The 17329-nt window shown below is 33.9% G+C and overlaps 1 protein-coding gene across 3 annotated transcripts in view; it reads left to right on the top strand.

The window, feature by feature from the left end:
* nudcd1 (NudC domain containing 1) overlaps window positions 1-17329 on the top strand; it is an 84420-nt gene that overhangs the window by 25979 nt on the left and 41112 nt on the right. For 2 of the 3 annotated variants that reach the window (XR_015515910.1, NM_001020627.2), the window contains 1 exon segment: window positions 10072-10279. Coding sequence is in view for 1 of the 3 variants with exons in the window: in NM_001020627.2 (NP_001018463.1) it covers window positions 10072-10279 (208 nt within the window). In the remaining 2 variants the exon portion in view is untranslated. 3 annotated transcript variants of the gene reach the window in all.

Raw genomic sequence — 17329 nt, 5'->3', positions numbered from 1 at the left:
ACGGAGAGCAGTTCAGAAACGCTGGGTAAAACGCTAGTGTGGACGCGGATCGTTTTCATTCTAAAACGCCATTTTAAAACTAAAACGCACTAGTGTAAACGGGGCCTAAGAACCCCTGGTGTATACTATAAATAGTAAGTGTTACAAATGGCAATTAAATTACCCTCTTACACCAAATTCAGGTTTCAGAGGTCAAAAACTCTTTTCATTTTCTCCAAAAAATGTATTCAACTATTAGTCTTTTAAAACAAGCATGAACTTGTTAATGTGTGGAGAAAAACATTACCCAAATGCAATTTCACCCATCAGAGTTGTAGCAAAAAGCAATCATGTGCCTGAAGCACCTCAAATTACATAACTGACTTGCTCTTCTTCTACTCCCTGAATTAGTACTATACTCTCAAGTACAATAATACTTTTGTCATTTCATTTACTATAGTTCACCTTTCACATTTTCCTTATGCTTCAAATCACTACTTGCAAAATTGTCATTTACCTCTGAGCTGTTGATTTGGATCATGGCACATAATGCTTTAACCAGTAATGATTGTGCACTAGTGCACTCTGTAGAGATTGTTTTTTGCACTATAAAAGAAAAAACTGAATTCTGATTAATACTGAATTTCTTTAAACACACTCTTTGTTCTATTTATTTTTTTTAAATGCTGGGGTTGTATTTAGGAGTGTGTGTCACAGCATGTCTAGTAGACCAATCTCTTTCATTTCAAAACAACAAAATAACGCCTCATAACACCTCTGTGCGCATGGAGTGATTTAGCTGTGTCACAGAACTTCTTTGCCCTTTTCTTCATTATTCTGTTTTGCTCTGTAAAATTCTAGTTGGAGCGCAAGTTGACTAGACCTGCAACAAAAGAAGATAATGAGCATACAGCACTAGCTCCTCATTGCACTCCAAAGCAGCATTACGGCTGGAGAAAATTGTACTAATTTCAGTAATAGGGTTTTGCCAGCACAGCTAAGACTGAGTGGGTGAGACGCCAACCTTTATTTCCTCATCTCCCTCCTTTTTTTCACCTTTGGTTTCTGGTTAAGAGATCATAACAGTTTGCAGCATTTAAAGAATTTAGTAAAGGGAATTTGAGAACATTTGAACTACTGGAAAAAGCTTGGGGCATTTGCGTTTATATGGATGTGAACTTTGACATCCCAATCTTAATACATAGGTTTAGTATGGTATTAGCCCACCCTTTCCAGACCCAGACGTATTGGCTCTTTTCAGTTTTGGGAGTTCAATATTCAAAAGGTGTAAAGGAGTATAATCAATAGGAATTCTATAAACAAAAAGTTTTAGAAGTTAAAATGTGATGTGAAGATTGCACAGAATCGCCAATTTCACATTTATTTTAAAGTGTTTAATTATTTAGAATATATTTTACTCAAAAGAAAAAAAAATTTGTTTGCAATACTAAATATTTTCTCTTACTTACTTTAAAGTATACAGGAAATCAAAACTAAACATTGATTTTGTTACGTGCATTACTAGTTTTGTGGTGAACAATTCATCTGTGGACGTTAAGGCTGGGCCATATTGCAAAAAAATAAAATAAATCACAATATCATGTTTCATATCATTCGATATCGATAATTATTGAATATTTTTTTATATTGTTTGTTATTTATCCACTTTTATTTTAATTTACCAACATTACTTAGGCAAATAGTTTAAATAGTCAAAAACTAAAATATTTAAACAAAATATCTAATCTCTATAACAAAATAAACCAAAGTGTTAAAGAGACTCTTAAACTTGATAAATAAAATGTTACAAAATGTGTGCAATGGTAAAGTGTAAATACTGAAAAATACAAAAAAAAACTTTAGGGTGCGCATAATAATGATACAATAAACCTCAAACTCTGTCAACAACACCAATTATGATAATCAGATCTTAGCTTTCAAGTAAAGGAACTAGCCATCATTATTTAAACACAATATTACAAATTGTGAAGTTGAGTGACTACATTACCACCTATGCTAAAAAAATCTTTCAGATGGGGAGATAGTGGCTGGACTGCACAAGAAAAAAAAAAAGGCCACTCTGGCGACATCCTTGCATCTTTTTTTAAATTTACAATCTCCTGAAAATGTGCTTCCTGTTTGTTAACATTTAAATTCTCAGATTAAATCTGTCTGAGGTAGCGGGAGTGGCTAACATACTTAACCCCGTCCCTCCAACTGTCAGTTTTACCAGCACTATGACAACAAACAGAAAGGGTGAGGAGGAGGAGTTAGGTTATAACAAAGAGCTTAGAATCACCAAGAGGCCACACTCAATAGAAAGTTCCATTGCAACAGCAGCGTACAGCAACAGCTCCTTGATTCTGTCATTCTGGAGTGAAAGCGATCGTCTGTGCATTTGATCTTATTGCTATCACGATGGCAAGCAGCTGCTTTGCTTTTTATTTATTTATTTAAAAAGCACATTAAAGCTGAGATACAACTTGAAAGACTACAATACACAACTTACTGTCACAATCATCAGCACTTTGAATAGTTTTTTTTACAGACCTATAATATGCTGTTGTTCTATTGGAATTTTCATTCTAAAATGGCAGCCACGTGACACTAGCGGCATCTAGTGGCTGTTTCTTAAATCTCACTAGTGTGTCGCCTGTAGGTGATTTTATGCTTTTTGGTTATAACAAAGACTATAGAAGTCACAAGATGTCACTCGTGTAGTTTGAATGAGGAAATCTGTAACGTCGATATGGCAAATGAAGCCCAGCCTACTAGTACAGGAGCCAATCATTGATCTGAAAAATATATCCAAATAAAACATGAAATCTGAACTTTTAAATTAAACCAAGTGCACTTGAAAATAAAAGTTTTTTGGTTTTGTAATCTGTGTAAAAGGCACGTGAGCTACAGTCCATCCTTTAAAATACACATCACATGACATCAATTACTTAAACGCCCCATAAACTTGTATTCACCATTCCCCATCAAGACCAAGTTGTGAATTATTTTAGAAAACCAACGAGATCTTACAATGCATTATCCAGAGTATGATGATGTGTAACCCTTGAATAAATGAGATTCGTGTCGTGATCTCGTTCTTTTCGAGAGCACATGTGCATCAGCTAAGACACCCTGAAAAAATGCCAATTTAGTTTGAAACAAACTTTTAGAAACTAAACTTATGAGACAGTTGTAATGTGTCTTATGAGACATATGTAATGTAATCGTAGGCTTAGCCTGCCCAAGAGGCATTTCAAATTTGACCGCAGAGTGAAATGACTTGCTTTGACTCTGGTTGTAATAACTCTCTTGAAATCCTTTTCCTGAGCTTTACAAATTTACAACATCCAATAAGCTTGCAGTACAAAAAAAATAAATAAATAAATAACAAGTTACACCCATTCTATTCTCTCCTAATATTCCATTTTGCTGGGAACTGTGTCACAATATGAAAAAAAAATGGTCGCAGTTTATAACTCATGCAGACTTAATGCAGAATTCATGCAGGATTAAATTACTTTAAAATTATTTCCGATATGCTCAAATATGACAACAATCTGACAGGTATAACAAACAATGTGTGTATGTGTACTGGTTTTGGTGTTTTACAAGACTTGGTAGTTTAATGACATGGGTATGACTCACATTCTATAGTATAACCTGGTTGTACTCTAATAAAGTGGTTTAGGAGGACATGCCTTGTCTCCTCTTAATTCATAATTAAAAAAAAAAAAAGTCATACTAAAAAGGGTGTTTTTACATTGAAGTAGGGTAAATGCAGGACTGAATTTTACAGGATTTTTCAGTAACCTGGGTCAAAGGCTTCCAGTGAACTGTAAACCATTACAAATTCAGTGCTTTTAAGGTCTGTTTTCTTTACAGCCTGATTGATATACTATAGAAAGTTGGTCTCTGAATGTTTAAGAAGCACTGCATTAAATTACATTTTCCATGCAATGTCTTTAAAATATGAAAAACTACTATACTCAGGTAATTTTCAATGAAGTTTCTGTTAACCTGCTGATCCTGACGGCGCTTGCATGTAAATGGCTTTTCATCTCTTTTTACACTTGGACAACTAAATGAATGCTAAAGTTTATTTCACTGATTATATTTTGATTACATTACAACGTTGATGCTGTAAAAGGAACCATATAAAATTAAAAATAATCACATTAACCATTTACCGGTAGTTTATTGGTATGTGAAGAAAGATTAGTTGTGCATATACCCCATTGGAATAGGGCCATATAATTTAAGGGTGGGACCATATTATAAGCTGTTATTAATTTATAAATGCATTACGCCTATGGCAGAGATCTTAAACTTAAATTGGCGGGGGGCCTTTTCAGTCACTGACAATTCATAAAAGGGGAGTTTTAACATTCAAGCACAAGGAAAAAGTGGAAACCTCATGTAATTGATGCATCTCAACAGGCATGACGCTTGTATTTCAAGCATTACCTGTCTCCAGTGCAATACAATAGCAAAATTAACAATGCAAATCAGCACGTTTATCATGTCACACATCAGCTGTTGAAATATATCTGTGGTTGTTGTGTGTATGGCCAAGCATTAGACACACACTTAGTCAATTTTCCACAGAGTATATGCAGTCAAAACTCCAGCTTTTTGTTTCTTATTGCACATTTTGAAGGGGGAAGTTAAATTGCTTTGAAAATACTACAGATAATAGACCTAATAATTATTATTTTGTCCAGATGAATTGTATTGTCCCAATAGCAAAAGAACAGCAGAAAGTAGTTTGGGTGTGACTTTACTGCATTTGATATTTTTATTAGCTTTCCTTTTTTTTTGTAAAACTACAATGAAGAGCCGAAAAGTATGTACAAATTCACATTTAATAACAAATTCAATATAACTAGCAATACAATTTTACTATTGTACATAGTTTTTTATGCAAATCTTTATAAGCATATGAGAAAAATCTTAGACAAATTAAATCGAATATTAGTAAAATGATCATATTTGCTACACCACCAGCGTAACATGTAAACCACGAGGAAGTGTTTGAACAACACAAAACTAGTGGTATAAAGGTGATAATAATAAAACGGCTTTTGAATATGTACAAAAATAGAGCTTTAGTAAAAATAGAGCACTTACAAACATATATTTTAACATTTAAATCAGCCCCAGAATTAAAGCGCATGTGTGTTACTCTCGACCCGAATCTCGTTATATTTTTTTTATCTCAGTTGCGGGCCAGAAGTAGGAGGAGGGCGGGCTGTAATTAGCCTGCGGTCCTGCAGTTTGAGACCCCTGGCCTACGGAGAGCCTTGTAAACCACCAAAACCCATGTGTGTGTTAGGATTAGTTTTTCAAACAGGCTGTGTTTTGGATTTGACTTTTACTTAATAATAAAATCCTTCATTTCAAAACTGCATGGATGTGTTAACTTGGTTTATTTGACTACAATTGAAGTATGTTTGAAATTATTAAAGTTTTTAGTGAATTAAAAAAAAATAATAAATAAAAAAATAGAAAGTGGGCAAACACTAATTCACACCATTGTATAACCTAAAATATAAACCATACTGTTGAAGTCAGAATCCTTTTAAATTTTTTTCCTTTTTTATATATATTTCCTAAATGATGTTTAACAGAGCAAGGAAATGTTCACAATATGTCTGAGAATATGTTTTTCTTCTGGAGAAAGTCTTATTATTTTATTTATTTATTTATTTATTTTATTAATATTTTTATTTTGTTTATTTTTTTGCTAAAATAAAAGCAGTTTTAAAGTTTTTAAAAGTCATTTTAAGGTCACAATTATTATCCCCCTTAAGCTAATATTTCCTTTAGTCTACAGAACAAACCATCATTACACAATATCTTGCCTAATTACCCTAATCTGCCTAGTTAACCTAATTAAACATAGTTAAGCCTTTAAATGTCACTTTTAGCTATATTGAAGTGTCTAGTAAAAAGGGAGGGCTAGTAATTCTGACTTTAACTGAATAACTTAAATAAATAATAAACCTTGTAACAACAAATCCCGAGATGCTGTAATCACGGATTGACTCCAGTCTTACAAATTGCATGCTACGTGTGGATTTTTAACCCATCATTTTGCTTGGAGCTTGGAAAACAGAAAATCAGATTGTCTGCAATTGCCTTGGGTGTCATCCAGCCTGTCAGATTACTAATTTGTTAATGATACATGGGAGCAGCCTGAGGTTTACTGCCCTTCACAAAGCCATAAAAGTGATTGGTTCATTTCATGGTTTGAACAGTTGACCTTTCAGTTACCAAATCTGACCCAAAGATAAGACCTCTTCTATTCTTTATTTTTTGGTTTGCTCCTATACTCTCAAAACACCATCAGAGCTCAAAAGAAAGACCTTTTTGTCAGCTAATGTTAAATGGCCTTGATAAAGTCATTTCCGTTCAGTCATGAAGATTTCTGACTTTCATTGTGAAATAGAGGCACAATTACATAGGTCGTCATGCATATTCAGGTTTCATGTGTTATTTTTTGCAATAGTGTCACAATGACCTAGAATTCCTAGAACTCATCATACTTAAATTTCACACATAATTGAAAATGTTTTTTGAAAGTAGTAGACAATGGAGTTGAACAGACTAGCCTTCATAACAGATTGTTCTGCATGGTTTGAATGTTTTAACCATTGTTGTTGTTGTTGTTGTTTTAAAGGGATAGTTCACTCAAAAATGAAAATTTACTCATCATTTGCTCACCCTCAGTTGGTTCCAAACATTTATTTTCTTTCTTCTGTTAAAGACGAAATCAGCTATTTTGAAGTAAACCTGAAAACCTGTAACCATTGACTTCAATAGTAGGAAAAACAAACTCTGTGGAAGTCAATGGTTACAAGTTTTCCAGCTAAAATATTGGGCTCTATTTTGAGGAATCAACTTTTGCTATTGTAAGGATGGAAAATCCGCTTTGCGCCATGGCACATGGTCTAACAGGGTTGAACTTATTCTCTTAATGAGTTATAGGTGTGTTTTGAGAATAAACCAATCAGAGTCTCATCTCCCATTCCCTTTAAGAGTCAGTTGCGTCGCGTCATAGCGTATTTGCTATTTATATGTGGGACTTTGTAAGTGGAAAAACTGAATGCTTCGCTAGAGAGAAAACAGTTAAACAGCATCTGCAGCTCGAGAATGAGAGAATGAGCCTCCTCGTTGTTTACTTTCACTTTCACTCTTGTGGATAGGGAATTGTGTTGTACGCACAGACATCCATTAACCTACATAATTAGTTTTGTTTTTTATGCGCAAAGATTTCTTTCAAAACTATTTCTAAATTCAGTTTTATCTTCCAGCAAACAAATAAATGAACAATAATAATGAAGTGTGTTGAAAAACTATGCCCCATATGGTCTAAAACCTGACAGGTGGGCAAATCTAAGCTTGTTTTTAATAAAACAAATATAAATATGCATATAATAAATAATACTACTAATAATAATAACATTATACAAAAGCAAATTGTCATGAATAAACTGCAAAAGCTCCTCGACATGAAGAAGGCATGGAGGCAGTGGTTTTTATGTTTATGTAGAAAATAATACGTTTTGTAGTATTTTCTTTCTTTAATTCTTTTTTATTTGTAAAGATATTTGCATATTGCTGTACATCCTGTGTGTATTAAGCAATGTATAAGCGAGGGGCACAACTAACACACTCCATGCTGGACTTTACACCTCCTCTTAGCTGAGCTATTGAACAACGTATTTTAGATTGTCAAAATAACAAAGCGCCATTACACACCTCCGTTCTTCGTGCGTGGATTACTCAGTTAGCTGGATTTGGTTATTGACAATTTGACACGATCCAGGATCATTTCGTTCTTTAAAACCGAGAGTTGTTGTCATAGCAACAATTTTGGTAGCCTAAACCTGGTCGGGAGCAGGCTCATTTCATATAAACAGGATTAGATCGGGTCAATTCAAGCAAAGAAAATACTCAAAGTATGTACCAAATTCTGGCATTTTCTTACAGAAGTAGTTATATGCACTTGGGAAAATAGTAAATATTTTTTTTAACTATGTATGTATAAAGTAAAAAATAATAATAATAATAATAAAAAAAAAATATATATATATATATATTAATAAAACGTATACAATCTACTCCCCCGAAATGAAAGTACAAAGACTGCCACCTGGTGGTGCAAAGAGAAAACTTATTAATATGAACGTTTTAGATCGCTTAAGTTCAATTTGTGTATGATAATGCACACTATGTGACTTTGTTTTAAAAGCAATAATACATTTATGGAGTCATAAACATGTTTTGACAGTTAATATGATGGTGATGTGATGCTTCACAAAAGTTGCAGACGCCTTTACCAATATCAAAATGCTTTTTAAACATCCAGTTATTCTTTACACCGATTAAAAGAAATGACTACAATAATACTACTATAGCTACTTTAATAAGAAAAATCCGCTCTAACTGTAAAACTAAATGAATTGCTCTTGACACATGAAAGGGCCAAGCATGCAGCCCATAACAAGGTGTAAAGTTATTTCGTATCATATTTAACAAACCGTTTACTACGAATTTTAAGTAATTTAGCTCACATGGATATTTCAAAATTATTTAGATGATGTCATTACGCTGCTGTGCCGTCCGCCAGTCGTTGCATTGCTGATCATGATTTCGAGGATTGATGGATCTGTCCTTCACAACACACGCAGCGATTCCAGATTAGTTCATCCAGACATTTTAATCTGATTCACAAACTTGTTTGAAGAACCAAAAAAGCTAGAGATCAGTATCAAGATTAAATGATCTAGGATCTGCCAAATCATCTTAGATCATTTTAGCGAGAGACGGGCGAGGGTCCATTGTTTTTAACTGAATGATGTTATGAAAGGACAATGGAATTGAAAAGACAAGCCTTCATAATAAAACCCTTTTTTTTGAGTGCTTTAAAGGTGCATTATGTGAGTTTGACACCCAGTGGTTAACCTAGGTATTGCATTCCTGGATCAAAACAAATGCAAGTGCAGGTAGATTAGATTGAGGACCAACAGGAGTGTGCCTGTCTATCGAACCTAAAGGCTGATTTAAGGCTGCTTTAAATCGTTTTCTGAATAAAAGCAACGGCAAGTAATAGAAAGAATATTTTCCATATTAAATAGAGTGTTTGTTCTAACCAGCTCCTCGAATTGACATATTAAAAATGGCTTCTATATGTTAGCGCTGAACAACAGAAAACCTTGACGCACCTCAGGTACACCTCATGTGCTTTATTCAACGTTAAATGCTAAGAAAGCTTTTCTAAGAAAATTCGTTTCGTCTGGTTCAAACAGCCAAATTGCTTCCACGTAGCCTGTTGTTAGGACATGAGGTTACAATGTAACTTACTCATCTAATGTTTGCATTCGTAATACTTATATTATTTGCTAATTAATATACTCATGTGGAACTCTAAATCTGCGTCTGATTTAGGAGGCTGCTAATGTCCACCGGAGGTCGCATTTCAGTCATGAATGCATGCTTTGAGAGCCTTTATGAATGAAATGCTGAAATAGAATTGGCTAAAGTGGCTGTGTGCGGCCTAAAAGAACCAAAACAAAGACAACGTTCCAGCACGTAATGCACATTTTCAAAGCAGAATATCTGACTTCAGCATTGTTTTTCAGATAAACAAGATTGTTCACTGTAAACATATGGAAAACATATCCAAAGATGCTGTTTTAAATTTAAAAAAAGAATGTTTTTGATACTAATGAAAACAGCAGAAGTCAAGGATTCATTTGAATTATTTAGCTTGACATGTTTACGGCTCCAAAATATTTAAAATATTTCTCTAAATAAAATATATTGTGTTCATAAAGAGAAAAAAAGTTTTACTTGGACATTTAAAAACAATACATTTTATATTCTATGGCATACTGGCCATAATTTCCATTGGGGGTTTTTCATGACGTCATGACATTCATATTATATCCTGGCCTTTTTTAGTATAGGAAGAGGAGAAAAAACCATGTGAAGGTCCACCAGATATCAGTGTAATTGAATTGTGGTCTTCATCTGCAAACATCTGGTTTGAATCAGGTGTCACTTCTCCCATTGTTCTTCTGATCACAGATCCCATCTACTTCTGGCAGCAGACAGAAGAGGATGTGACCTTGTGTGTGCGTTTACCTGAAGGCACAACCAAAGATGACATCCGCTTCAAGCTCACTGTGGACTGCCTGCGTGTTAGAGTAGGAGACTATGCACCACTTCTGGACGGACAGCTTTTCGCTCCTGTTGACCCCGAGGCCAGCACTTGGACCATGAATGATGATAAGAGGTAAAAGAAATACAAGTAAAGCTTATTACTGCACTTTTCATGTTGGAACATCTCCATGAGGCAATATTGTGCGCAAGGTTATTGGATGCAAAAATTCTGATTCTGTCATCAGTTTTCTTTGTAAATCGTGATTTTTACTGTTTTTAACACACTTCGTGCAATACTAAAGCCACATTTTCAAAACAATTCACACAGTTTGCGTTACCAACAAGACACTTGGCCAAAGAGTTCAGCTCTCCCACAAAACTTACTCAGACCAACACAACAGTTCTTCTGCGTAACAAAATAAGCCAGTTTCACAAAACCACCAACAAAAATTCTCAATCAGAAAACATACATTTCATGAATAACACACACTGACAAAAAAACACAAACAGCAGGGAGCATTACAGAAATTATGTAAAAAATAAATAAAAAATCTTATTTTTAAGTCAAGTTTGAATGAATTTTCTGTGCTTTTACAGGTTCTGTCGACCTTTTCACTGTCTTGAATGAAATGTGTGATAAGAGTTAAAAAAAATTTAGTTTTTCCTTATTTTGTCAAATATTTAAAAGATCGTAGAACAAAACAGTTGCTTTCATGTATTGTAATCCACTTTAAAATGTTGGTACATGTGAAAACATTTACTATACATACAGTAGGTGAGAGTTCAAAGTGACTATTACCGCCGCGTCTTATACCGCCGCCGTTTGAAATAACTGCCGCTCTGTTTTTAGTATATGACAGCAGCTTGTGAATGAGCCGCCAGGGGGCGCAAAGGGACGGGATGCGAACGGACAGAAATAGCCTTTACAGCAGCTTTAAATATGCTACTGTGCTTGTAAATGAGATTAAACAATAAGTCAAAGCATTATAATTCCTTCATTAATCATTTAAAATTTGTTAACACACTTTATTGTAAACTTTTTAAGTGCAAAGAGGACTAGTTTTGGAAAATAGAATTGAAGAAATAAAAGACAACTAACATGAAAGCACAAACATTCAGTACAAATAAGTAGTCTTAAATAAATAAATAAAGCAGTCTTTTAGCCTAAATATAGAGAGATGTTCAGTGTTTGCTATTGTGATAGGACTAAGACAAGACATTTTCATTTATGTTTTTATTTCTGTTTTTGTTTTAATTTTCGTTGTTGATTATATTTTACTATCTTATTTTATGTCTCAACAATTGTACATAATAATAAACGAATAATGAAAACTAATTAATAATGAAATTAGGCCTAAATAAATTATTTATTTAAAGATATTGCGGCGAAACACTGAGAAACGGTCAGGGGCATGGTCTAAAGAGGATAAGTTGAATGCTGCTTCATCAAAAGCAAATAAATAAATAAATAAATTGACCTACCTTAAGGAGATCACTGAAAGTATAATAAAACAAATTTTGCCGCAGGACATAACATAAATTAAGTCTCGCAGGTTTATCTTTAATAATTTAGTTTCAGTTCAGTTTTTTTTTTCAAAACGTCAATGTTCTCCTTTAAAGAAGCTATAACTGTTGTTTTGTTTTTTAATTAATGGCTCAGTATGTTTGGTATTTTAATTTCAATTTCAGTCACCTTGCATATGCGTGTGAAATATAATGCCGCATAACCGCGAAAAAAGAAGAAAAAGCTGTCAGTTAGACCTAATTCATCAAAATGAACTGTAATAAAATACAGCATGTATGTTAATACTGGCAGAATGTGAACAAACTCAAGGTAAGGCTAAGATATGTGCTTGCTTTTTTAATGCATTTAAAAAGATTTGCGGCTATGGTGTATAATAATGTTTTTTCTTCCTTTTTTGTATGGTAAAGGACAATGCACATTGTTATTGATGTAAACTTAGACTAAAACTTACCATTGATAAATGTGACCTAGCCTACTTCAAGCAGATAACTTAAAGTATAATAAAAATAATTTTGCCACAGGACATAAATAAAGTCCCGCAAGTTTAGTTTTAATAATTTGGTTTCAGTTTTGTTCAGTTTTTTTTTCTCAAAACATCTGTTTTTCTTTAAAGTAAAATTGTTGTTTTTTGTTGTTGTTGTTTTACTTGTAATGGCTCTCTCTCTCTCTCTCTCTCTCTCTCTCTCTCTCTCTCTCTCTCTCTCTCTCTCTCTCTCTCTCTCTCTCTCTCTCTCTCTCTCTCTCTCTCTCTCTCTCTCTATATATATATATATATATATATATATATATATATATATATATATATATATATATATATATATATATATGTAATTATTTAATGATATATAATTATAAATATATTCTTAATAAACTTCCCAGCCACAAATATTGAAGAACACAACTTGTATTAAAACTGGGCGGGGATTAGAAAGAATACAATGCTTGTTATATAATTTAAAATGTTATTCCTCTTGTTCAATTTCTGCATGCACATTTTTTCACCCGCTACTCTGCCAGGAACTTCGCCGCTGGAGAGCACCTTCAAAAATCTCAATCTCATGGCTCATTCTTCACGAATATAGAATTAAAATAATGGCGCGATAGGTTTATTGTGCATCCCGCGGGTGCAACCAACAAGAGTTGTGCATTTTAGTTTAACTTTTTGAGCGTTAAAAGCAGTTCTGTGTTAGTTTTTATTTAAATATATCAAGCCGAAACTAAACAGCGCATTCTCTCCGCCTCCTCGATCATAACCAGCCGGACGCACTGCTGAAGCAGGCAATAGAGACACTCCGTAATACATAATCTTAGCTGATGTTTCGGAGTCGAAAGAATATATTAAAGAGAAATGTTCTTTTAACAGTCCCGATATGTTTAATCTTTTTTTTCTGTCATTTCTCTTCAGCAAATTATATTTTTTTAAAGCTGCTTGATTCTTTTAAAACCGAAAGCAGAGCCCGGCAATTGGTGTTTTTCCATAAGATACGCTTTGTGAAGTTTTTAATGTGTTTTTAAATAGTTTTATTCTATTTAAAGCAGCACCTATATGCCAATTTATCCTAAAAACGCGGCATAGGAGCCATGCATGTCATGTGTCACATAACTGCATTTTCCTACGCGTGCGCGATCAGTTTCTGATCCTTTTGCATAAAGGTTTTTAATCAAAAACAGGCCATTTAATTACTTTCGATGTGCTAAAATATTTGTTAGACGAATGTTATTTTAAAAAAAGCATATGCACATATTACAATTGTAAAATAGTCTAAAATGCATGGTCTGATCAGAAATAAAGGAAATTAGTTATATTTCATTATTTAATGCATAAAATAGGCTAGTCTTTTATAAATTGAGTTGAATTGAATTGAATTGATTTGATTTGAAACTTTTAATTGCATTTTTACGTCCTGTAAATAATAAAAGTTGCATCAGATTGATGAAAACGAATCTTAATACCTGCAAACAGGGCCACAGTTACTTCTTTTTTTCACTGACTGGCATGAATGGCAAACGCGTCAGAAAAAACTGCTGAATCTGCGCGAATATTTGGTTAACTTATAAAACAAATGTCTGGTTTAGTGATGTTAGTAATGCATGGAAAAATGCAAAGCAGAATTCTCCTAAGCTCATTAACCCATGCACTGATGACAGCGAGGGAATCACTGGCCCACCATTTTATTTAATAAAGGTATTATTTCACTGACCTGAACATAACCATTTATAATATAATTAATAACCTATCGTCTAAAGCAGGCAACACTCTATTCAGCTATGTTCTGTGTTTTTACGTAAAAATATATTCGTTTTGGCGAATGCTTGGAGCGTAATATAGATATTTTAAATAACACATTAAGTTCAGTTGTTGTGCATAGAAACATTCATTTTCATAAGGCCCCATATTTAATGCGGTTTCGTTTTTAAACGCATAGGTTTTGTTAAGCCATCCGTCCTATTTTTAGATTTTGTGTATTCATGTTTATGAAAAACACTTAAAGAGTGGAGACCCCTTCCCCCTATTCATAACCTTGTCTGTTAGGTGTTAATGGGCATCAGTGAGGCTGAAATCATGTCGCGTTTTCACTTTCGGGCTAGTAGCTTGCAGCATGACACGCAAACCCTGCCCCCAGAACGTCCCCGGAATTAGATGTTGCATATTGTATCTGTGATCTTAAGGAAAGTGTTAAGTAGACTATTTAAGCACAGAGCGAGTAATAAAACAGCATATATTGCGTTGCGCTCAGCAGCTTTTCACTAATAAAGCTCTTCATGTAAATTTCATTTTTCAATTTTAGCGCGTCATATAAAAACATCAATGCTTGTTTGGGGACACAGAACACACTTATTTTTGTAGTTTCCCCTGATCCGTTTTTAAAGTGGCACTGCACATTTGGTTAACTGAAAAAAGGTCGCAGTTCATTTGCATGATTTGATTATTATCATCGTATCCTAAATAAATAATAAATAAATAAATAATATTTTAAACCTTCTCTGGTGTTTACTGTTTTTAGAGAATATATAAAATCTTTTTTTTTAACAAAGCCTTTGTAAAATGGCTTTTGGTTAATATGGCTTTAAAGGTTTCATTTATGTAGGCTATAAAGGCCTACCTTGTTGCTTTTGCTTGTTTTATAATGGTTTATTTATTTCATGCGATTTTATTATATCAGATATTTGTAATTCTTTAAATTATATTTCAATAATGCTTAGGCTATTTTATAAAGATATGACACTTGTTTTAAGTCTACAAAAGGGTACACGTAAAGTTTTATGTCTTTCTATTTTATTCATATTGTGTATTATCTGCAAAATAAATAACAAAAAGAAAGAAGCTGCTCGCAGCTTACCAGAGCTGTGAAGGGAGCGCTCATTTGCTCAATCTCTCACACCAACACACATATGCAGGCATATAAACACGCACAAACACACCGTTTAAACTTGACAAAAACTCTCGAAAACGTTTAGTCTGCTGTGTCTTTAATATGGTGTAAAGATTATTATGCGTTATTGAAACATCCAGGGGGACGCAGCAAAGTCACTTATAAATTAAAATTGTATTATTTTATGCAACAGCCTTACATTTAAAACGGAAACATAACGGCGATTATAATCAAAAAGACCTCTCAACCCATAAGGCTAGATGCTTTCTTTCCCTTATTTATTAATTTATTTGTTCATGTGTTTGGCGCATGTAACTCGTGTGCCTTCGGAAAACTAGTGTAATGACGGCAAGCCATCTTTCCCAGACTTGGGGCAAAGTCCGCCTCTCCTTTCACTTCGCCCCCCAAAGCCCCAGCTGGCCCTCCTGGCATCCTCTGCGTAAAACATATGCTGGATAAGTTGACGGTTCATTTCGCTGTGGCAATTACAGACTTATAAAGGGACTAAGCCGAAAAGAAAATGAATGAAAGAATGAATTAATAATAATAATAATAATAATAATAATAATAATAAAATAAGGTAATGATCTTTACACAGATGCCGCGTACGTGGCATTTTTTATTTTTAGAGATGGTTCATTTGAATTGCCTCTGCCACTTCCCCCACCTCAAACCTGAAAGTTGCAGAGAGAACTATAGCCTATTTACACCTTAGCCTCAATAGCAACAGTTCATAGCCCATTTACACCAAGACAGCGCAAGTTTAGCGGAAGAATGTCAAATCAGAATCACGCAGATGAAGCACACCAGCTACTACTATCATGAAACTATTAAAATGGCATTGGCATAACTTTATTTATTTTCAGCAGCTTTTTTTCGCTCAACAGAAATGCGGCGTTGGGAAGCATTTAATAAATAAAAGCAGGGTTAATAGTGACGTGATTCAAATGATGGATCTGCGACAGAGAAACTATAGGGGTTTTGGGAAACACTCACTACTATATCCTCCCCCCCCCAAACTATGCATATTCAGCGCAAGTTACTGTACGGCTTTGTTTGGGAAAGCACAGGTCCGCTGGTGCCGCGCGCCTCTTTCTCTGGGCCGAAGCGAGATGATTTTAAAAATATTAAAGATATAGATTAATTAATTATTCAGCAAAATTGACATTTATTTCATATTTCACTATGCATTTCATCTGATAGGCTAATCTTTATAGCTTAATTAAACACATATTGTCAAAACCCACACGTGTATAAAAATGAAAATGGCAGTTGTTATTTTTAGACTCCGATTTGTTATTTGTTGCCTAGGCTATTTTCACATTTGAGGTGCTTTATTGGCATGACAAATAACTGTACATTCGTATTGCCAAAGCAGTGCAGCGTCACTGCGTACAAAGACAGTGCAAAAAGGGCAGTAGTGCAAACAATTATGGATATAACATATAATAAAGAAAATAAAATAAAAAAATTGAATAATAAAAATAAAAATAGAATCATGATAAAGGTAATGATAGTAGCCTATTATCAAAAGTAAGTCCACAAATAAAGAGTTCGAGTATTTGTGTGTTGGAGACAGTGGAGCGGGTATTGTTAGTTGAACGCACAACGCGCTCTGTGCTGGACTTTACACCTGCTTTGATCTGGTGCAGGCATAAATGCGCATGCGGTGGAGGCGCACTCTAAACTCACACTGGAGAAAACTGGACTAGTGGATATCACAAAGACACGCAGTTTAATTTATTTCATGTTTTGCTTAACTAATTCTTTGAATAAAACTATTGAGCTATAAAGGGGAAAAACGCAGGAGAAATTTCCCGTTACATTAATTTTAGCACAGCTGCCATTCATTTTCACATTAGTTTTTGAGTTAGGGATTAATATTAAAGTAGCCTAGTAAAAATGTCTATACTATAAATAATATTATAATTTATTATATCCATTATTATTATTATTATTATTATTATTATTATTATTATTATTTTAATTATTATTATTAAGCTATACAATTGACAAAACGCAGAACAAAATATTTGCTTTCATTTTGGCATAGCTAAAGCACACGTTTACAGTTATGTTAAAAAAACATCCCCTTCTACAGCAGCAGTCAATTTAGGACACTTAAAAATGTCTTTTGCGTTTAAAGATGATCGACCTGCGAAGTTATGTTTACAGTGTTGTAAAAGAAAAAGGTAGGCTATTTAGTGCGTGTGGATTTACCGCGGATCCACCTCTTGCGCTGCAGGCTGAATAATTTAGGTAGACATGGCTTTCTGTTTGGCTA

The sequence above is a fragment of the Danio rerio genome, chromosome 19 (assembly GCF_052040795.2).
Source record: "Danio rerio strain M-AB ecotype USA chromosome 19, GRCz13ab, whole genome shotgun sequence".
Classification (NCBI taxonomy): Eukaryota; Metazoa; Chordata; class Actinopteri; order Cypriniformes; family Danionidae; genus Danio; species Danio rerio.
Note: the sequence above shows the minus strand (reverse complement) of the source record. Positions and strands in the feature narration are given on the sequence as shown.